Below are 23,122 nucleotides of genomic sequence, written 5' to 3'. Positions count from 1 at the left end.
AGATGTTGCATGGGCTAGGAACTGGAAGAGAGGAGGAGGCAGAGATCACTATGACAGGGAAGAAGAAAAACCAGACCTAACGGCCGGCCGACATGTGAGAATCAGGAAAAGTGGCCACTTCGCCAATTGTGTTTAGGGTAGCCGAGATGAAATATAGATTCTAAAAGATATTAACTCAGAAGTACCGCAGGGGAGTGTTTGCTAGCAGTGGGAAGGTAAGAAACACCCAGCCTTTGAGCTAGTCACGGCATATTAAAATTAACTGGCGTGCGTGCGTGCGTGCGTGCGTGCGTGCGTCTTTCATTCTCGAATCCAAAGGGCTCTGGTTTGTGGCTGGGAGCACAACCCGCCGGGAGCACAAGGCAGTTTAGCCAAACTCACGCTACACCTGGTGGTGGTAAAGCTGGAATTCAGATCCAGTTGTGCTCTCTACCTGGAGTGGGCTTGTGTGTTGCAGTCTATTCATGGAAAACCAAAGCCAGCCATTAAAGGACACCTTAGCTGCCGTCTTCCGCCTCCCAGCATGCCCTGCTCTCCACCAGAGCCCTGCCCACACGCACTTCCCTGCAGTGCAACCATCTCATTTCTCTGGAGGGTTGGCTGCCTTGAGGTTTGGATAACGTTTCAACTTCGGAGTAGACATTCCCTTCCTCCTCAGCCGCCTGGTCAGTTGCTTTGATTGGCATTTCCACCTTCGCTGTCTGAAGTGTACAGAGATGTCATAGATCGCAGGGCCACTGTCCTAGCGAAAGAGGAGGGAACCTCAGACGAGAAAGCACTATCGGCAAACACAGGGCATATTCTTAATTAGTGATTGATGGGGGAGGGCCCAGGGCATTGTGGGTAGAGCCAGCCCTGGACTGGTGGTTCTGGATTCTATAAGAAAGCAGGCTGAGCAAGCCATAGGGAGAAAAACCAGTAAGCAGCCCACCCCCTCCACAGTCGCTGCATCAGCTCCTGCCTCCAGGTTCCTGTTTGGTTTGAGTTCCTGCCTTTGCGCCCTTCAGTAGTCTGTGATTTGGTATATGCAAGCCAAAACCGTTCTTCTTGAAGTTTTTTTGGTAATCCTATGTTTTATCACAGGAGTAGTAATCTAAGGCAGGCAATGATGGGCAGACCTCACGTGAGAGTTTGGGGGGAGGGGGTTGTGTATTCGGTTTCAGCCTGGCCGTGGCTGGTCAGGTTATGTTTCTGTTGAGTGGCCTTTTAGCCTAGTGGGGCTTGAACACACTCAGGGCTGCACGGAAGGCTGAGTAGATTGTGCCGTGGGCAGTGCCAATCACACCCTTGACACTGATTTGGGGATTTACTCGCCAGCTGTATCGTGGACACAAGGGCCCTGCTCTCTTCACAAAACAGTACAGCCAATTTTCTAGGGCTGGAAGAGGCACCGTTTTAAAATTTACGCGGGGCTCTTCGTGGGCCAGTGGCTGCATCCACACACCGAGTGTTCTTTAGGGAACTTACTGTTTTCCCTCAACTGTGGAGTAGTCTATTCAACAACATTTAACAAAAGCTGGACAAAGAACTCTTAGGCACAAATTCAGGCATGGCCGGGCTGGGGGTGGGGCGGGGGTGGGGGTGGGGGTGGGGCTTCAACCACAAGAGAAAGCTCCGTGCTTGTTCGATTCAGCCCTCTCTTTATTTTTATTTTGAGAAAGGCTCTCACCAAGTCACCAAGGCTGGTTTTGGTCTCACTCTACAATGCAAGCAGTGCTCAAACTTGTGATCCCCCTGCTTCAGCTCCCTAAGCAGCCGAGATGACAGGCTTGTGCCTTCAGGCTTGGCTTTTTTTTTTTTTTAAACATTTAATTTTATTTTCTTGTCTCACTGTGTAGTCCTGGCCAGCTTGGAGCTCGTTGGATAGACCAGACTGGTTTGGAACTTACAGAGATCTGCCTGACTTCACCTTCCAAAAGAGGCGTGTGACGTCATGCCTGGCTCGGCAATTAATTTTTTTTTTTTCTTTTTAAATCCGTGACTGGAGGGATCCAGATCTGTGGACACAGAAACCATAGAAACATGGGGCCAACTGCGTTTACCATTCGGGTGTCCTAGTCCTTACCCCGGTGCTTGTACTGGTCAAAAAGCATTAAGCTGATACCATCTGAAAAAAGGAACATCTTTTATATGCAAATTATACCCAGAAAAGAGTGACAGTAAAATAAAGATGTGACAGTTTGGTTGGGGACAAAAGCTGACACAGTGTTTCCAACCAAGGCTGCTTTAAGTTTTTCTCACGTGCAACCGCTTTGGCCCAAGAAACTTTTATGTGACCCCAGTCAACATAGCTCTGTAAGAGAGGTGTGCAAATCAAACATACAATGATAAGAAAAAAAAATCCACCAAAGAAATTTATCTTAAAACAGTTCATTGGTAGGCACATCACCTCACAGTTCATTAAAGGTAAAAGGTCAGATTGGGTTGGGATTGTTTACTTTCAAATAAAGAGTTAGGTGTTGGGGAGATGGCTCAGGGGTCAAGTGTCTGATGTGCGAGCATGACGACTTGTCTTTTCAATCCCAGGGCCCACGGAAAAGCTAGATGTGGTCGGGTGTATTCGCAATACTAGCACAGAAAGGTGTAGACAGGAGGATTCCTAGAGCTCCCTGGCTGAATTAGTAAACTCTAGGTCCAATGAGAGACCTGCCCCCAAAAATGAATAATTAGAAAGGAAGAAAAGCAATACTGTCTGTCCTCTGACTCCCACACACATGAGCATATGCACAGCCATGCGTAGACACGTGCACACACATACAGAATAAAATCTTGGCCGAGTATTTGATACTGAAGGATAAAGAGCATCTTCAGTGCTTCTCAGACTTGATCAATATTTTGATTTCATAATTGTTAAGGCCGAGAACACGCTTCGCGTAAACGCTCATGTGCACAATGTTAATCGTCAGAGACTTTTGTCCTAATTCCAAGCCAAAAAAAAATCACTTCGGATCTTAAGAAGGAACAGCTTTTGAAATCACACATCCTAGCGCAAGCCAGTCCAATGATAAGCTAACTCTGTGGTTAAACGCTAAGGAGCGGCAGTAGGAGAACGTTAAAAAAGCCTTTGTTCTCTCCCATCAAACCATTTGTTTCTACAAGAACAGAAAACTTTGTATGTGCACATCGAAAACCCTGCCAGTCATAACATAGAATATTCTGGAATGTAAGCCGAGGTGTTCCAAACAGCCAGTGTTGGCGTGGCATGCCTCATGCAAAGTGGGCACATGTGCATGTGTGCAAGGCTTCAGTGACGTGTCGAGACACAACACGGGCGAGTTGTGTTGAATACCTCTGTTCACTATACATTTACTTTTGAACTAATTGTTGAAAACTATTTTAAAAAAACTTAATGGAGATTTTGCGCCCTTCTTCTGTTACATGACCACCCCAACCCCAACCATGGGGATCGGGAACCATACTTTAAGAACCCACGAACAAGGCTGTCCATAATTGTGAGGACTCTCATGAAACACTCTGCAAGAGTCCATGGCTATTGAAAAGCCGTCCATCCTTTTATGGTAGGAAAAGGACACAAAAACAAAAGCACTCCGCCCATTCCGTCCTCCAGGGATGTCTTTGTAGAGACGGAGGTCAGCTGAGGTGCGGGTGGGAAGCGGATGTAGCCTCTCGCTCTGGCTGCCAAGCAGTCAGAGCTGGGGCAGAGGGATGACTTCGAAGGCAGAAGGTAAGACACAGGTTCCTCTGATGCTTGTTACATTCAAAAGAAGGAATGCCAGAGAGAATGTGTTCCTGTGAGTGGGTGGTTAGAACTGACAGGGGACCCACCGAGAAGAGAAGCTGTCACCAGACTTTGAAAGTTGGGAGGGTTTACAGACACAACAGTGGAGTGCGGCGGATGTCTGCTGTCAGAATACAGCTGTATCCTTGCTGAGTCGGAAGACGGAGTCTAACACAGGTTTTGTTCGTTAAAGAAATTCCATTTTGGTATAAAGAAGCAGTCACTTCAGAAACTTCAGGTTGGCGTTCCTGTCATGTCTGTGGTCCCCGTTGTCCTGCAGTGTCTTCTTCTGGTGCTTTCTCTGTCATTCTTTAGCTTGTGTCCATTTCAGGTGCTCTTGTCCCTCGACCCTAAATTCTTTTTATTGTTCAGACCTAGGCTTCACAGGGTCTGTTGCTAATACTGAGCATTTGGGGAATCAAAGCCAAGCAGCTAATTGGAGGTCCCTCCTGGTGACAGTATCTGCTGGCCTTGCTTCAGTAGCTTTATGGCACTGGGACCAAGTTCTCAGAATTCTCTGGGCCCTTTCTTTATGTGCACAATCACAGTCTCATAATCACAGAAGGGCTGTTGTGTCTTTCAGAATAGGGAATTTCATCTCTTTTCCTGGATGGAAGAAGGCCAAAAGGAGAAGGGCCTTGTCTTTATCAAGAGTTGACTCAGGGGGCTTCATAGATACCTCAGTGGTTAGGAGTGCTTGCTGCTGGGTTACAGAGAACCCAGGTTCAATTCCCAGCACCTGCACTGGACGGCTTACAACCGCCTGTTACTCCAGCTCAAAGGGATCTGTCTCCCTCTTCTGGCAGGTTTTGGCATTGCATGCGTATGGTGTACACAGACATACATATAATAAAATGAATCTTCAGAGTTGATTTAAGTACATTATATACATTAGCTTCTTAGAACAGTGCCTGGGACATACTTTATTTTTCCATAGAAACGCATATAATTGGTTTTAGCTTAAGACATTTACCTTTATGCACACACCTGTATTTATATCCATATATCCGTTCCACTCTGCAGGCCAAGGATGTGTGGTCCTGCTTGGTGATATGGGGATTGTCTTTGACATTGATTTGGTCTTCTCCCAGTGTGATCAGTGGTCAGTACTGTCCTCTCTGTCACCCAGAGAGGGGCTAGACAGAACATTCTATATTAGAAAAGCCACAGAATTCTTATTTTTTCATTTTTTGAGAATTTCATACAGGCATGTAATATGGTTTGATTAAATCCATCTCCTCCCCCACAACCCCACCCCATTCTCTCTCTACTTTTCTCTCCCTACTTCATGTCCCCTCCCCCGCCCAATCTAAAAACCACACGGAGTCTGCTTTGTGTGTCCTTTGTGTGCATGGGTGTGGGACCATCTACTGGGACATGGGCAATCTTTCAGGGGCTGCACGTCTGAAGGAGACCGTCTCGTCTTCCCTTAGCAATCAGAGATTGCCAACAGCTCCTCATGGATCAATGAGACCTTGAGAGTCCCTCCCACTCCCCCGCCTGGGATTTTTGTCTGGCTTGGGCTTACACGGGTCTTGCAGATGCTGTCCTAGCCACTGAATTCATCTGTACAGCGGGAGAATACCGGTCCACTGCGCTCACCCAGTGCCTCTAGCGCTAACAGTTTTGATGTGTCCTGCTCCGAAATGCTCCCTGCTCCTTGCGGGAGGGAATGTTATATAGATGTCTCACTATGGCTGAGCAACTTACCAGCCACCGATTCTCAGCTCATCGACCAGTTTTGCGTCTCTGTGTTACTCACTCTCTGTCTACCAAAGGAAGCTTCCCTGATGAGGGTGGAGAGGTGCATTGATCTTAGGTATGGAGCTGAGAAGGCAGGGGGCCGTTTAATACTGCATCCATTTAGCAGAATAATAGTAGTAGGTTCTTTCCTACTACATAATGTGCTATTATGTTACTAATAGTTACCTAACATGCTATTATGTTACGAACGGTTACATAATATGCCATTCTGCCTAAGGCACACGACCTAGTTAGCCATGGGTTCTTGGCTCTGCTAACAGTGCCCGGAATGCGTTCTGCCTTGTGGAGCAGCCCTCAAATCCAATCTCACAGGGTTTGCCTAAGAAACCCATGGAGTTGAAGGAAAAACCCAGAGCAGTAAAGAGGTAAATTAGATATTCATACCCTCAGTACGATTTATATTTTTGCAGAGAGTTCGCCGACTCTTGCCAGGAAGTCTGGGATGGAGAAATTAGGGTAGCTATGTTGGGAACCTAATCCTGCAGATTCACTCCTATGACCTGTGGCTGACTGGGATTCATGGTATAGGCGGATTTCTTCAATTTAGATTTTTTTTATGACAAAGGAAATGGTAGCAACACAGTCCAAGTCACAAAGAATGCTGGTCTTAGTCTCAATGCTGCAAACGGTTTTTTACAACAGGTTAAAGTGCATCCCACTGAGACCAGACCAAGCGGACCTCTGCTACATATGTGCCAGGGGCCTGGAACCAGCCTGTGTACGCTCCTGGTTGGTGGCTCAGTCTCTGGGAGCTCCCTGGGGTCTGGGTTAGTAGAAACTGCTGGTCTTCTTATGGGGTCGCCCTCCCCTTCAGCTTCTTCAATCCTTCCCCCATTTCAACCGTAGGAGCCATGATGACTTCAGTCCAGTGGTTGGATGTAAGGATCTGCTTCTGTCTCAGTCAGCTACTGGTAGGGCCTCTCGGGGGGCAGCCGTGCTAGGCCCCTGTCTATAAGCACAACATGGTATCAGTAATAGTGTCAGGTCTTGGTACACCCCCCTTACCCCCCACCCCATGAGATGGACCCCAAGTTGGATCCAGTCTCTTCTCCATGTTTGTCCCTGCAGTTCTTTTAGCAGGAACAATTCTGGGTCAGAAGTTTCCACTGTGAGTTAGTAACTCCGTCCCTCCACTGGCGGCCCTGTCTACTGGAGGTGGACACTTCCAGTTCCCTCTCCCCAGTGTTGGGACTTTTGGCTAAGGTCACCCCCATTGAGTCCTGAGAGGAGGCAAAGGGAGGAGGACTGTGGGGGGGGACTTGGAGGGGAGGTAATGCCTGGAATGGAAATAAATAAAATAATAAATAACATGTTAAAGTGCTTGCAAAACCAGCGCTTAGGAGAGCCAGCACTCAGCTGTGGAGGACATCAGCCTGAGAAGACATTGGGGTTAGCTCCCAGGCAACCCACTAGTCAAGCTGTGAATACATCCACCCATTCACTCACCGAATCTTTCTCTAGGATCTACTTGTTCTGAGGCAGAGGTAAAAGGAACTAGACAGGTAATTTACCTATTTCACTAATGTCCCCTACATGAGGGCCTGTGAGAATAAAAATCCTGCTTTTACATTTATTTGTTTTTTTTGGGGGGGGGTTGTAGGTGGTAGTTGTTCTTGGAAAGGCTACAACGTACCTGTAGGGGTCAGAGAGTGACCCATGATTCTCTCTTTATAGCATATGGATCCAGGGATTGAACTCAGGTCGTCAGGTTTGACAGCAAGCCCCATTTTCTGGCTGAACCATCTCACTGGTCCTCAATCCTAATTGTAATGGTAAAGTTGAGAGTCTTTGAGAAAATATGTCCCACACCCTTGTCCACTTGCCTAGGAAAAGACTCGGGACTTTTTTTTTGGGTCAAGAATGATCCAGAGTCTTTTTATTTTACTTTTCGAACTCTCTCCCATGACATATACCGCAGGAGCAGAATTTGGGTAGAAAGTGTACCCAGCCTCTCATTAAAATAAATAATAATGAACATGTCCCCGTAGCGATATTTATTCAGTAGATGGACGATGTAGGCTCTTTCCCCAGGGAATATTTTATAATCAGATCTGTGACCTTGAGCAAGCAGGACGCCCTCAAGTCACAACATCTTCCTCTGGGTGATGGGAACAGCCATCCCTTCCCTGCCTTGCCTCCCAGGGATGCCTTGAAGCTGTTGACAGGCGGGAAGGAATGGCTGGCATCACTGTGCAAACGAGATCACAGTTACATCCAGCTACATCCAGCTGAGGGCGAAGAGAGCAGGTGCTGGCAGGTGTAATTAGGGGAGAAAATTATTACCATCCGCTTTGCAAACAGATGTGGTGGCCCCAGGGTTCTGTTATGGCTGGGAGGCTTGAGTTTATCTATAATTGAGACGGGCGTCTTGTATTAGGCAGTAACAAAATACCCCAGGCAAGGGAGCAGAAGCAACAGGACTTTATGCCTCACCTTTCTGAAGGATGAGAGGTCCAAGATCAAGGTGCTGGTGAGATGCACTTCTTTCTGGTGGTTCTTGTCCTAGCTGGTGGATGATGTCACAAGGTGCCCACTGGCCTGCCTTTACATTTCCGGGCTGCGGATGGCTCTCTCTAGAAGGCACATCTGCCCCCTTGGACATCACAAAGTAGCGTTGTTATCTGCAGTGTTCAACCCTCAAAAACTGCACCGTCAGGGCTGGTGGGATGGCTCACTGGTTAAGAGCACCGCCTGCTCTTCCAGAGGACCATGGTTCGATTCCACAAGTGTCTGTAATTCCAGTTCCAGGGGGTGTCTGACACCTGTACATCAATGCACATAAAATAAAATTAAATAAACATTTTTTTAAAAAATGCAGTTGAGTTACAGAAGAAATCTCTCTCTCCCTCCCTTCTTTTCTCCCCCTCCCCCTCTCTCTCCCCCTTCCCCTTCCCCTCTCCCTCCTCTCATGATGGTTTAAGTGATTTAACATTTATGCATTCATAGCTGTCCTGGGGTACCTATGGCCAATATGCTGAGGGTTAGATATTCCTGATGGTGTGTCTTCCTTTCCAGGGCCCGATCTTATTTTACCTTAAAGTCTTCTTTGGGGCCCCAACTACAGAAAGAGCGATGTTATGGAACCTGGAGCTTCTTCCTTTGAGCTAAAAAAACTTGAGTGAAATTTCCACTTTATGTGGGCAATAACTGAGCTCATCCCAGTCCCCTTTAAAAAGTTGTCCCCAAGCCTGAGGGAGGCAGGTTGGTTGCTGCCTGGAGGGCTCCCTGGGACCCACTCTCTTCCGTCTGACCCCTAGCCCCAGCTTTGTAGACGATAGACATAGCCACAACCCCAGGACAAAGGGTTAAGTCCTTAGAGGAATGGCTCAGTGGCTTAGAGCGGACTTCTCTTGCAAAGGACCTGAGTTTGTTTCTTGTAACCATGCTGGGCAGCTGATAACCGCTTGTAACCCCAATTATCACAGGGAGCCCACGTCTCAGAGCTCCTGTGCACCTACTCACACAGGGACACGTAAACAAAAGTAAAACAAATCTTTAAAATACAGAAATAAGTCCTGACGTTTTAAAAGGTTTATTCAGCTTCTAAACTGCTAGTGTCTGTGGGTATGGGACTTTTACTTAGAAACGGAGCCTCTGTGTAGGAATCAAATACTCTGAGAGAGTCCACCTGGGACTTGGGTGGTACCTTAACCACCATCCACTGTCTTTATGAAAAAGGGGGCCTTAAGACAGACAGAAGACAGACAGCAGGGGGCCACGTGAAGATGAGGAGGATGCCTCCATGAGCCAAGTGATACCTGGAGGCGTCAGGCACTGTGAGAGGCAATTCTTTCTCTCTTTTAGTCTCCTGGCTGAGTATGGCTTGACCAGATCTCAGACTTCTGTGCTTCTAGAACTCTGAATACGTTTGTTTGTTTGGTTGTTTTTTTTTTTTTTTTTCCGGAGCTGGGGACCGAACCCAGGGCCTTGAGCTTGCTAGGCAAGTACTCTACCACTGAGCTAAATTCCCAACCCACATTTGTTTGTTTTAAGCTGCTGGGTTTGTGGTAGTTGGTTGTGGCAACCGGAGAAGCTTGTCTGGGCTCTCTCATGCCCTTCACGCCTAGGCAGGGAAAGGATATGCTGAAGTCTGTTGTAAGGAGGCTGAGGAGACAAGGATGGGTTTGCAGCCAGCACTTCCTTCCACCGGAGTGATGGAACCCGTTTCCTAAGCAACACAGCCCTTACTCTGAGTGACAGTCACGGACCAAACTGCTTATGGTCTGTAATCGTCTTAGTACTTATGTCTAGGAAGGGAGGATGCTGCATTAAGCAGACTGAGAAGGAGAGCTTCAATTCCGATTCCACACATTTGGTCTTGGCAGGTTCACTATGGGAAAGAAAAAGAAGTCCCACCAAACAACAGACTAGGATGTAATTTCCAGAACCCTGCTTCCTGCTACCTTCTTTTAGCATCTCAAGATGTAAGTTCTCAGATGCGTTCTCTCAGGTTTGCCCAGAAAGGTTCAACTTCCTCTTCTTTACAGACAGATTTTTTTTTTTTTAAAAATAAAAGTTTCTTGGTTATAGTAGAGAATCCTTCTGAGGTGACTTAGTTGTGTGCACGCGCACGTGTGTGTGTGTGTGTGTGTGTGTGTGTGTGTGTGTGAGGGTGATGTGTGCACATATGTATGAGGGTTTGTATGTACATGTGTAAGGGGTGTGTGCAGATGTGTGAGAAGGGATATGTGCACATGTGTGTGAGGCAGTGTGTGCATCCATCCAATCCACCTGTTCACTTGACTCTCTGTTTGTCCATCCATCTGTCTGCCCACCATCCATCTGTATACCAGTCCATCCATCCATCTAAACATTCATCTAAACATCCATCTATCCACCCATCCATTTCTTGTCCATTCATTTGCCTACCTATCTGTTCAACCATTTGTCATCTGTCCACCCATTTGTCCATTTTTCTGTCTATTCATAACCCATCTATTCATTTTTCTATCTATTGATCCATCAGTCCATTAATTGATCCATCCATCATCCATCCATCCATCCATCATCCATCCATCCATCCATCCATCTGTCTACTCAGTATCCATCAATCTACCCACCTATCCATTCATCCATATATCTACCCATCCATACAAACATCTGTGTATCCAATTATCTCTTCATCCCTTCATCTATCCGTTCATCTACTTGTCTATCATCTGTCTACCCATCCATCCATTTTCTATCCATCTACCAACCCATTGAGTTGTCTATTCTTTGTCCGTCCCTCAACCTTCCACCCATCTATTTATATTGTCCATCCATCCATCCATCCATCCATCATCCATCCATCCATCCATCATCCATCCATCCATCCATCCATCCATCCATCCATCTGTCTACTCAGTATCCATCAATCTACCCACCTATCCATTCATCCATATATCTACCCATCCATACAAACATCTGTGTATCCAATTATCTCTTCATCCCTTCATCTATCCATTCATCTACTTGTCTATCATCTGTCTACCCATCCATCCATTTTCTATCCATCTACCAACCCATTGAGTTGTCTATTCTTTGTCCATCCCTCAACCTTCCACCCATCTATTTATATTGTCCATCCATCCATCCATCCATCCATCCATCCATCCATCCATCATCTATCCATCCATCATCCATCCATCCATCCATCCACCCATCCATCCATCCATCCACCCATCCACCCATCTACCTATCTGTTCATCTGTCTATCATGTCCATCCATCCATTTCTCTGTCCATCCCTCCATCCTTCCATCCAATGGCCTGACTGCAGAGCTGGCCAGCAGGTGCCCCCTCTCACACTCACTGTTTCTCATCGGGCAGTTCACAGTAACTGTCCCAGAAGGTGTATTTCTGTTTAAATGAAGTTGCCATTATGGGGCTCAGGTCCCAGTCGTGCTGTCCCCAGTGCTGCCATCAGCCTGTTTTAGATTTTAATCACACGCCTCTGCTTACTAGTTCTGTGGCAACTGGAAGTTGTGTTAGACTTTAATTTAGCTCAAACAGGCTGAGATTTCCCCCCATCTACCCAAGACAATGAAGAAACACTCTTAAGAGGTTGCAGTGTAATTAAGGGAGTGCTAAAGGGTAGAAAGGGGATTAGAGAAAATGCATGTAATTATTACACAGTACAGAGGCCTGCTGTGTGGATAAAACAACCCCACCCCCACCCACTACATGAGGAGCACAGGAAAGAGGCTTTCCTGGAAACCAGGCTGGCTCAAACCTCCTGTGGCTCTGATCTAAGGTTTAGAGTTCCTTCCTCTGCATCTTCGTCTCCCAGGGCTTTCTTAGAACCTATGTGTTTTCCTCAGCCTGGGCCTATTTTTTCTCACAAACCCTGCTCCTTTCTGTCAGCCAGTGCCTAGCTTTGTCTGACACCCTGTTGTGAGGAGGACCACGTACCTTGGATCCTCAGATCCATACCCCAGACTCAGAACCCCAAGTGGTGATTTATAGACTTCTGTTCTCAAATTTCCATCCCACCAACCTCCTAAGGGGATAGCAGAGGACTCAGGGTGTCAGCAAAACATCGGTGTAATGGAGACTTTTTCTTTCTCTCTACCAAATATGGAGCTATCTGACCAAATATGGTAGTGTTGACTCAAGTGTCCTGTACTCTTCTGTGTCATGACACAACTCTACTCAGACACTGACAGGATAATGATCATCACTGCCTCTAGTTTCACCTCCTCTGATGTCAGCTTCCTATTACGTCCCTGCAGCACGGGGAAGAAGCACAGGAGTTAGTCAGATTTCACCTCAGTGACTTGCCTAGTGGTGACTTTGGAAAAGCCATCGTCTGTTTTTGGAATAGATGTTCTACTGGTTCCCTCTACTGGGCATTATTCTTGTTTTGATGTCCACCTGGGATGTTCTGTTTCTAAACATCTTCTGGCCTTTATGGGACTGTTGGCATTCTTTTTCTCCCCCACTTCCCTTTCTTCCTCCTCCTCCTCCTCCTTCTTCTCTCCTTTCTTCCTTCTTCTTTCTTCCTTTCTTCTTCTTCTTCTTCTTCTTCTTTCTTCTTCTTCTTCTTCTTCTTCTTCTTCTTCTTCTTCTTCCCTCCTCCTCCTCCCTCCTCCTCCTCCTCCTTCCTTCCTTCTCCTCCTTCTTCCTCCTTCTTTTCTTTTCTTCCTTCTTTCCCCCCTTTCTCCCTCCTTCCTCTTGGTTGGTCTAGAACTCACTCTATAAGACCAGGCTGGCCTCAAATTCACAGAGATCTGCCTGCTTCTGCTTCTGCTTCTGCCTCTGCCTCTGCCTCCTCTATCTCTCTGTCTCTCTGCCTCTCTGCCTCTCTCTACCTCTCTCTGCCTCTCTCTGCCTCTCTCTGCCTCTCTCTGCCTCTCTCTGCCTCTCTCTCCCTCTCTCTCCCTCTCTCTGCCTCTCTCTGCCTCTCTGCCTCTCTGCCTCTGCCTCTGCCTCTGCCTCAAGTGCTGGGATTAATGTGTGCATCCCCAGGCCTGGCTACCTGATTTTTTTCCTACAGTTTCCTCCCACCCCTGTCTACTCAGCATCGCTACAATCATATCCTTTAAGGCCTGTGCCTTCATGCAGGTATCTCCTGACCCCTGGGAAGCTGAGAGGTTGGATCTCACTGCTCAACTTTACAGAAGAGATTGCTGTTGGCTGTGGTCATTAAAAGAAGGTGGTGACAGCGGCCAAGTCTCTTGACTCTTAGTTCTGGTCTTTCCCATTGGCCTGTTCCACCCACCTACCACTTAGGAGTCTGCATGGAAGAATTCCGGCTTCCATTCAGTCCTTATTAATAGAGTGAGCAAGTCGGCTGCTTTGGTGTTACTCTGAAAAGCAGAGGGCGAGACGACGGCTCAGTTTGGTTAAGTGTTGGCTACACAAGCAGGAGGACCTGAGTCTTATATCTGGAACAGACGCAAGAAAGCCAGCCATGATAATATGTGCTTGTTGTCCTGGTTGTGAGCAGATAAAGGGCTCGGTGATTTTTAGGCCCATGAGAGATTCTGTCTTGTCTCCATAAACAAGGTGGATGACACACAGATTTACTCCCTGGCTTCCACACACATGTGCATACATGTGCATGTGAACACACACACACACACACACACACACACACACACAGAGAAAGTGAAGACCCTTTGAGCTGGTATCTGTCTTTCCTGTAGGACCCAAGATACCAAGAACACTGATGTCCTTAGGACTGTTTATGAGTATACTTCCTTTGGTAGTGTCCTGGTTTGCTTTTCTGTTGCTGTGATAAAATACTAGCCAAAAGCAATTTGGGGATAAAAGGGTTTTTTGTTTGTTTGGTTGGTTGGTTGGTTTTCTTTGGTTTATAGTTTATAGCCCATCATGAAGGGAAATCAGGGACAGGAACCTGGAGGCAGGAACTGAACCAGAGGCTAAGTACAGCAGAGGAATACTGCTTTCTGGGCTGCTTTCAGGCTCTTACTCTGCTACCTTTCTTATACCTCCCAGGCCCACATAGGGATGGTACCGCCCACAGTGGGCTGAATCTCTTAGATCAATAAACAGCAACAGGAAAGAAAGTCCCACAGATGTGCCACAGTCCAATCTGATGGAAGACATTTCTCAATCGCAGTTCCCTTTTCCCAGGCGACTCTGGGTTTACGTCTAGGTGACAGCTGAAGCTAAGCCAAGACAAGCAGCAAGTAACAGAAAACCACCAGCACCCAGTGGGAGCCCAGGCGTGGGGAAGGTGCGGCCTATAAGTAGTGACTGCAGCTCTGCAGGAAGCTCCACCCATCGTCCCCGCCTCTTCCTCCTTGCCGCTCTGCTGGCAGAGATGCCCAGTAACTGCTTCTTAGTTCCGATTTCTCCTTTCTGGAAACGAGCTCTGCAGAGGTTAGCGTCTCTTAACCCTGGTTCTAAATTGTTTTCCAGGAGACAGTTCGTTGGCTCAGCATGGACCGTTGCTCACATCTGCACCAGTCAACGGTGACTATAAAATGCTGACTTGGTTCCTCGTCACTGTTGCCATGGTGACGGGGAGCAGACGAGGAAGGTCTCCACAGTTGCTCCTTACATCATATTGGATGGCTTTCCCACCGCTCCTCAGTCTTTGAGATCTTAATATACTCTAGCTAGTGTGGGAAGCCATGGCAAAGATGGGATCCTGCTCCCGTGGTTTTACACAGCACAGTTCTTATTCTCTGTAGAACACCTGCGTGTGTAGGGAGCTGACGGCATCCCCTGCTTCCTATCTTGCTGGGGTAGCCCTCTAGCTTCCCTGTGGGTAACCTTTAGTTTCCCTGGTCAGTTAATGTCATTTTATTACTCCGGGCTTCTGGTGCGAAGGGCCTGTCCTGGACACTGGGTAGAGGTGGCTGCTACGATAAACACTTCTCCTCACCTCTGGGCATTCGTCCTGGGGATGGCAGCCCAGCCTTTCACTGGAAGGCAGCTTTAATCTCTGAGGCCTGTCCTGTTCGAAACAATCCTGTTTGTATTGCTCACGAAGTGGCAGAAGAGCTGACTTCTGACATTCTTTAGTGCCTTGTGGATAGCACATTACCACAGTCTAAAAATAGCCAGGGAGAGTGGAGGAGCCAGGCTGATTTCAGAGCGCACAGCACTGGGTTGAATGTTGTTATCTAAATTAGAGCCTATGTCCTGGCTGGTTTCTGAGTGAGTTTTACAACTGCCCTATGGCTTTAAAACTGAGAAGCCATGCTGTCTGGGAGCAAAATGGAATTAGAGTTAGGTTCCTCCTTAGAATCCAGGGAGCAGAATACACAGGAGGCCAGGCCTCAGTGTGGTAAGCCAAAGCCTCATGGGCTGGGGTAGTAGCTAGGACGAAGCATTCCAGAAGCCACGGATGATCAACATCTGTAGCTTTGAGACGACTCAGAGCTTTTTATAAATATCTGATGGATGATTATGTAACCTTTCAATTATTCCACTTGTCACATAGACGTTGCCTGCTCATACCCACATCTGTATGTTTATCTGTGAGGGCACATCACATGTGCATGTGAGAACATGCGTGTGCAGGATGGAGGTTGATGCTGGGCATCATCCTCTATTTCTTTCCCATCTTATTCATCGAGGCAGAGATCTGTCAGTCACACAAGAGCTCAATAGTAGGAGTAGTCTCACTAGCCAGCTTGCTCTGGGAGCCCTCGTCTCTGCCTTCTGAGGCTAGGATTAATGGCTGTCTCTGTGCCCACCTAGCATTTCTGTATAGTTCTGGGGCTTCACCCTCCAGTCTTTACCTTTGTGCAGTAATCAGTTTTGATCGCTGAGCCATCTTCCCCGGCCCCCACATACCATATTTGTGAGGGATTTGGAAATCAATGACTCTATAAATCTATCTTTAATCCTTAAAGCTTCCTTTGGAGTTAGGAGATGGAGTGAGATGGAGGGTCCATTGTGCGGGTGTGCTGTGAAGAACAGCTCAGCACCCAGGATGGGAGCTGGGGCGCCCGAGAGCTTCTGTCCCCATCCTAGTCCTGTTGCCTAGCAACATCATGATTCTGGCCACATCACTGAACTCTTCCTCTTAGCTCCCATTTCATCATTTGTGCAACGGAGACACAGATAGTCACCCTCCAGTGGGGTTATCTCAGGATTAAATAACACCTTAATGAAATAAATATTATTGATAAAAATGATTTCCATAGATGACAGAAATCACTTATTACATAAGTACCTGGTTCTTATGTAATATTTAAGGAAAGCATTAACTATGTTTAGTTATGATCATTAGGCAAATGAATGCTCTATTTGTACCATTATTTCTTTGTTTTCCCTTGCTGTATTCTTTTGGTCTTCTAATTAGATCTAGGAGCCTTAAGAAATGTCTTTCTGGACTGGAGAGATGGCTCAGCAGTTAAAAGCACTCTGACTGCTCTTCCAGAGGTCCTGAGTTCAATTCCGAGCAACCACGTGGTAGCTCACAACATCTGTCATGGGATCCAATGCCCCCTCTTCTGGTCTGTCTGAAGAGAGCCACAGTGTACTCATATACATAAAATAAATGAATAAATCTTTAAACAAAAATTCTTTCTCAATTTTCTCCTCTAGAGTCTCCCAGGTATTTGTGTTCTGTCTCTCAACACAAACACATGCCAGATGATGATGATGGTGATGATGGTGGTGATGATGGTGGTGGTGGTGGTGATGATGATGATGATGACGGTGTGGCACTGGCTTGTCTGGAATGATGTAGGCTAGGCTACTTTTGCCTCCTGGGTGCAAGGCCTACACCATCATACCCGTCTAAACACTTTGTTTTGAATTGTTTGGGAGTGAGTCACTTACACAGTGGCCCCTTTTCTGTAGACACTTTAACGAGGTTATGGTGGTTTAAATGAGAAATGTCTCCCACAAGGCTCTCACGTTTAAACCCTTGGCCTCCAGCAGGTGGCAATGTTTGAGGAGGCTTGGGGAGGTGGAGCCTTGCTGGGCAGAGATCTGTCAATCAAACAAGAGCTCAATAGTATGACTGGTCTCCCTAGCTAGCTTGCTCTGGGGACCGCAGTCTCTGCCTTCCGAAGCTGGAATTAATGGCTGTCCTACTGCCTAACTTGCCTGGTGTCGTGCCTTCTTCTCTAGTACTATAAGCCAAAATAAAGCCCTTTTCTCTTAGGTTGTTCTCTGTTGGGGTATTTTATCACAACAACAAAAGGGTAACTCATACCCAGGGTTTCCCTGGAGTTATCGTGTGCACAAAGAGATATTTCGAGGCACGATTACCTCATCTCCAAGCTTTCCCCACATTTTATCATTTGACTGCTTGTGGCTGTTGAAGCCAAGTTATTTTTCCAGTCTGAGGTCCTAGTCCAGGATGCTGTGCCCTGAATCGATGGTACTTTCCCAGCCTTTATCTTTCTGACACTTGTAAAGTCCACTCGCTCTGTCTAATGCCTCCCGGCTGGCTTCATCTCACACATCTCCATTCTGGCTTCATTTTATACTTAAAAGTAACACTGTGTCCTTTTCAGGATCCAGCGTCCATTCCCTCATGAGCGATGGTGACTTTGATCACCAGAATAAGGTCGGGTGTTCCCGGGTCTGCACCGCAAAGCTGCTGCAGTTTCCTTTGGACGCCATTACTTCTCCTGCACGGAGACATTGTGACACTTTGTAAATAACCAGTTTCTTAGACGTTTGAGTCAGCCGCAGAAATCTGTTAATGAGTCTCACTCAAGGCATAGATAAATGGTGGCTGCCAGGTGGTAGGGGTTCTAATTTCATGGTTCCTTTTGCATTTACGAACCGGCACGCACCCCCCAAGGACCCAGCTTCCTTCTCTGCTGTTTGTTTAATCATAGTAGTGTGGATTCAGGAACCAATTTTACTCCATAGATTCTAATTGGCTGCCATGATTGCTTACCGGGATGCTAAATTGTCCCAGGTCGGCAACAGACAACACTTCATGGTATCTCCTGTGTCCCTTTTGACATTTCTGTTGTTTGAGCACGTAGTTACCTCCTGGCTGCCAGAGATATTTTAGGCTCCTGCTCTCTGCTTCCCTCTGCCTTTCTATCCGCCATTTCTCCACGGAGCACTGTTATCTTTTTATTTCAGAGGATGCCATTTAGAGCTTAAACCCCAGCCCTTGATGTGTTGATTGCTGAATGAGTCTGGGGTTTGCATCTTAGGCCTCTCAGAGAACTGAAGCGAGGAAAAGCCATATATATACATATGTACATACATATATATACACACACACACTTACAGACCCCCTACTGTCTACACAGAAACATACATCCAGCCTGGCACATGAGTTCTCATCAATTCTCCCAAGTCTACTTCACGCTCAGAGTTCCCATTCCTCTTTAAGTCTTACTTTTCTAGTGTGGCTCTCAGTACCCAGCGCACTGGAGTGGTTTCAGGGGCTAACCTGCTTCCAGGCTGTGGAAGATGTCGTTAACCAGGGCTCAGTGTGTGTTCGCATCACTTTTGACTCTTTATGCAGAGGTTATCATCGGTGCATCAGGAAGTTACTGCAACTTCTGGTAACAGCTTTGTGCATTGGCAGAGCCTTGCTTGTGCTGCACGTGAAGTACAGGGCAGAGGCAGGGCTTCCTGTCCTCTTCCTGCGGCCTCACTGACAGGGGATTAGTGTCTTTCTCATCCTTCAGTCACTTATTAATCATTTCTCTATTTATCCAGCTGTCATCTGTCTGTCTATCTATCTACCTACCTACCGATCTATCTATCTATCTATCTATCTATCTATCTATCTATCTATCCATCATCTATCATCTATCCATCATCTACCTATCATCTATCCATCATCTATCTCTCATCTATCAATCATCTATCATCTATCTATGTATATTTACCTATTACCTACATATATATATAAATCTATATATCTACCAATTTCTACATATGAATCATCCCTTATCTATCATTACTCTCATTTATCTATCATCCATGTACTCATTGTCATCCTGTCATTTATCAATGTATCTCTCAGTCTGTGTATCTGTCTGATTTCTATCTGTCTGTCTATCATTTATCAATCATCTATCAATCATCTATCTATCTAACCTATCATTTATCTATCATGTATCTATCATATATCTATCATGTATCTATCATTTATCAATATCTACCTACCTATCATTTATCTATTATGAATCTATCATCTATCTATCTATCTATCTATCTATCTATCTATCTATCTACTACCTAAGTACTCCTCTGTCAATCTACCCTGTCTATCTCTGTATCTGTGATATATCTATCATTCTATATTTTTATCATTATTATCTACATTTCTATTATCATAGTCTATTGTTGCATCTGTCTATGTATATATACATATGTTTATAAAATTCTATCAACTGTTGTTTATTTTATAATAGCAGCTCTATCATCTGTCTATCATCTAGCCCACTATGTATCTATCTATGTATCTATCTATATATCTATCTATGTATCTATGTATGTATCTATGTATGTATGTATGTATGTATGTATGTATGTATGTATGTATGTATGTATCTATCTATCTATCTATCTATCTATCTATCTTTCAGTCTATCATCATCATCATCAACACATCATCATCATCACCATCACCATCACCATCATCAACATCACCACCACCACCACCACCACCACCATCATCACCATCACCATCATCATCATCATCATCATCATCATCATCATCATCATCATCATCATCATCATCTCCCTGTAGTTGATTTTGATATTTGTTGGCTCCCTTGTTGCTTTTACAGAGCAGAGGATCTTCTGCTGGTCTTACTCTGCCATTTTTTTGTCATGCCCCTCTGTTCACCTCTGAAGGGAATGCTTTCCTGAGAAGGCTGTACATACACTTCAATGTAAAGTCTAGACCTTCCACATCCGGGAGCTTAGGTGCACGTCTCTGGAGAGATGCTGATGCCATGTCTTACGATATTGCTGTGGTGCTGAACATGCAGTTTATCATTCAGTAGTGCTGAGCGCTGGGACAGGTCACCTTTCGGAGTGTGGAGAGGCCGCCCATGGATAATGGGAGGAAGGTGCAGAGATCTAAGGCGCTCAGGAAAGATTCAAAATGTGGGAACATGGCTACTAGGCTGCTCGTAATGGGGCTGTAAGTCAGGGTCAGCTCTTTGAGATCTAGAGAGGAAATTCATCTCTCTCTGTCTCTCTCTCTCTCTCTGTCTCTCTCTCTCTCTCTCTGTCTCTCTCTCTCTCTCCCCATATGGTGCACTGCCGTGAGAGGGGGGTGAGGGGAGACTAGATGAGCAAATCCCCATAACAGAAGGGGTATCAGGTTTCTAAAATATTTTAGGGGTTGCTGGATATTTCATATCGCAGGATTTAGTGGCAGGAAGTGTGGAGGATCCAGCTTTGTAGGGAGCAAGGGAAGTCCTGAGCGAATGTGAGTTGTTGACGTTGGTACAGCCACATCAAGGAGCCCAGTGTGTCAGCTTTATGGGGGCCACAAAACCTTTCTCCAAGTGAGGCTCGTGGGGGTGGTGGCGGCGGCAAAGCTTTCATCCGGTCTGAGTGCAGGTGCTGACAGTGTCCACCATAGCTTTCCCACCCTGATAGTAATGGTCTGAAGGTGGCTCTCCTAAGGAGATTGCTGCCACCAAGATGAGTTAAACTCACTTCCTCATTCAGCTCCATGCAGTAACTTCACCTCCATGCTCAATTGTATATAATAAATACGCCGAGCTTCCAGGGTACTGTGTCATCTCCATTAGAGAGCCCGGTCTGCCTGATCCCAGCCTATCAGTGTACGTTCGTCTCTTCTTTGTTTGAGGCACAGTAATTGTTAGGACCATAAATCAGGGACTGCCCAAGAATGACCACCATCTTAAAGGGGCGGGCCCATGTTCTAACAGATCAAATGTTCAAGTGTGTGAAACCGTTGTGGTAATTTTGTAATCCTAACAGAAGTCCAGGTGGCAGGTGGCTGTCAGTCAGTCACCCCTCCATCATGGCTCACCCCTGCACCTGTTTGTTCACCTGTGACTCACCCCCACATCTGTTTGCTCACCTGTGGCTCACCCCTGCACCTGTTTGCTCACCTGTGGCTCATCCCTTCCTACACCTGTTTACTCACCTGTGCCCTCTTGTCCCTTGTTCAGGACACAGAAGTTTTGAACACCGCCATTCTCACTGGGAAGCCCGTCTCAGTTCCCGTCAAGGTTGTGGGGGTTCAAGAAGATGGATCTGTGGTGGACGTGCTGGAGTCTGTGGAATGCAGGTCTGCCGATGAAGATGTTGTGAAGGTACCGGAGACAGTTGATGACCATGCTCACACATGTTCAACCCCCCCTCTCTTTTTCTCTGTTTCTGTCTGTCTGTCTGTCTGTCTGTCTGTCTGTCTTTGTCTCCTTTTATTTCTAGCACGTTCTGTCTGAATTGAATGTTCCTCTATTCAAAGGGAGGGAAAATGACTTTACTGGGGAGATCGGTGAAGCCCTGGGTCAGCAGGAGGCTGCTGCTTCCTTCTCTGGTTCTTGGTCTCAAGGGGAAAATCCCTTCTCATGGTCACCCTCCCCCAAACCCTCTGTGTTCTCCCTTCCTCTCTGCCTGTCCCACAAGCACGCCGTTTCCTTTCCTCTAGCAATCCATACATCATTTCAATTTTTACCAACTGCCTCTGCCCAGTAGGGTTCTTTAGTGAGTAGATTTTCTTCACATGTCCTGCTTTTGGAGCAGCTGTTTGCCTCAGCTGGTTGGAGTCTGGTGCTAATAAGCGCCTCCTTTCTCAAGCTTAAAAACGAATTTAGGGTCATTATAAGATAATAAAACCCAGGAGCTTGATGTGTTAAAATTTTGTTAATATACATTAAAGTAAATGGCTATTAAAATAATAATAAAAAAACCCTCATCACGCACCTCCTGACTTAATTTGAATACTACCAAAGGGACGAGGCTTGCGGAGAAATCTGGACATGGAATAATTCTTCCGGGTTCTTTTCATTACTGATCAGTGATTATTTTGGCTCCAGATTCTTCCAGAATCTGCCGGGAATTTTAATTGTCCTCGCTGTTTATATGGCAACGTTAAGATGTAGTGTTTCTGTTGTTGGGTTTTTCCCTCCCCCCCTTAGCCCATTGGCTGCCCATTGCTTTTGCAGCAGAGATCACAGAGAGAAAAGATTCCGTTCTGAGTCCCTAAGAGAGCCCCCAGTTCCGATCTGCTCGGAAATTTCAGGAAAATCCAAGACACTGAGTCCTGCCCTTTACAGAGAGTCTGCTTCTGTTGAGACGTGAAATGGGACTTGGCCTTAGCACATTCAATCTTACATTAAGTAACACAATGTCTCAGTGTATGCATGTGCAAGAGGTCAGAGGACAGCTTTCTGAAGTCCTTTCTCTCCTCCCCGCTGCGGATTCCTGGACTTGAACTCAGATCATGGTGCTTGGAGGGGGATGCCTTTACCTGCCGAACAGCCCTTGGTGTCAGTCTCAGAAACACTCTGGTGGCCAGCAAGGGAAGGTCTGGTCTAGGTTGATGCTTTCCTCTGTGTGGCCTGCACGAGATTATGTTTTGGTCCAAAGTAAATCTGATAACGAAGGTTGGAGCCATAAAGTCTAATTGGACAGTCATGACGCCTGCAGGAGCCTTCGGTATGGTGTAACTTGTTTCGTGGGCATAGGACATGAATTATCCTCAAAGTCAAAGGCAGACTAGTTTAAAACCTGCAATATGGCCTCACCCCAGGACTCCTGGCAATCCTTGTATTCTGTGGGCAAGCCAGATTCAAAACAAACCTCAACAAAACAAACCTTCCACATTAAGAGTCTAGAACAACCTGAGTCTGACAATGCGCACACACACACACACACACACACACACACACACACACACACACACACATACACACACACACACACACACACACACACACACACACATATACACACACACACACACACACACACACACACACACACACACACACACACACACACACACACACACACACACACACATACACACATACACACACACACACACACACACACACACACACACATACACACACACACACACACACATACACACACACACACACGAGTGTATACCTGAGAGTGCACATGAAGCCTCATCTTATTTTTGAGACCCCCTACCTGACTAAACCAGGCATTTCCTGACTTGTCTAGACCAGTTGGCCAGAAAGCCCCAGGGAATCCTCCTGCCTCCACT

General features: G+C 46.4%; 1 protein-coding gene across 3 annotated transcripts in view; it reads left to right on the top strand.

The window, feature by feature from the left end:
• Positions 1-23,122, top strand: part of Tmem132b (transmembrane protein 132B) — a 262,144-nt gene that overhangs the window by 199,709 nt on the left and 39,313 nt on the right. For all 3 annotated transcript variants that reach the window (XM_032887118.1, XM_032887120.1, XM_032887119.1), the window contains exon 5: positions 21,051-21,194. In XM_032887118.1, the coding sequence (XP_032743009.1) occupies positions 21,051-21,194 (144 nt within the window). The remainder of the gene's footprint in view (positions 1-21,050; positions 21,195-23,122) is intronic.

Source organism: Rattus rattus, chromosome 16, assembly GCF_011064425.1.
Source record: "Rattus rattus isolate New Zealand chromosome 16, Rrattus_CSIRO_v1, whole genome shotgun sequence".
NCBI lineage: Eukaryota > Metazoa > Chordata > Mammalia > Rodentia > Muridae > Rattus > Rattus rattus.
This window is presented reverse-complemented; position numbering and strand designations above follow the sequence as displayed.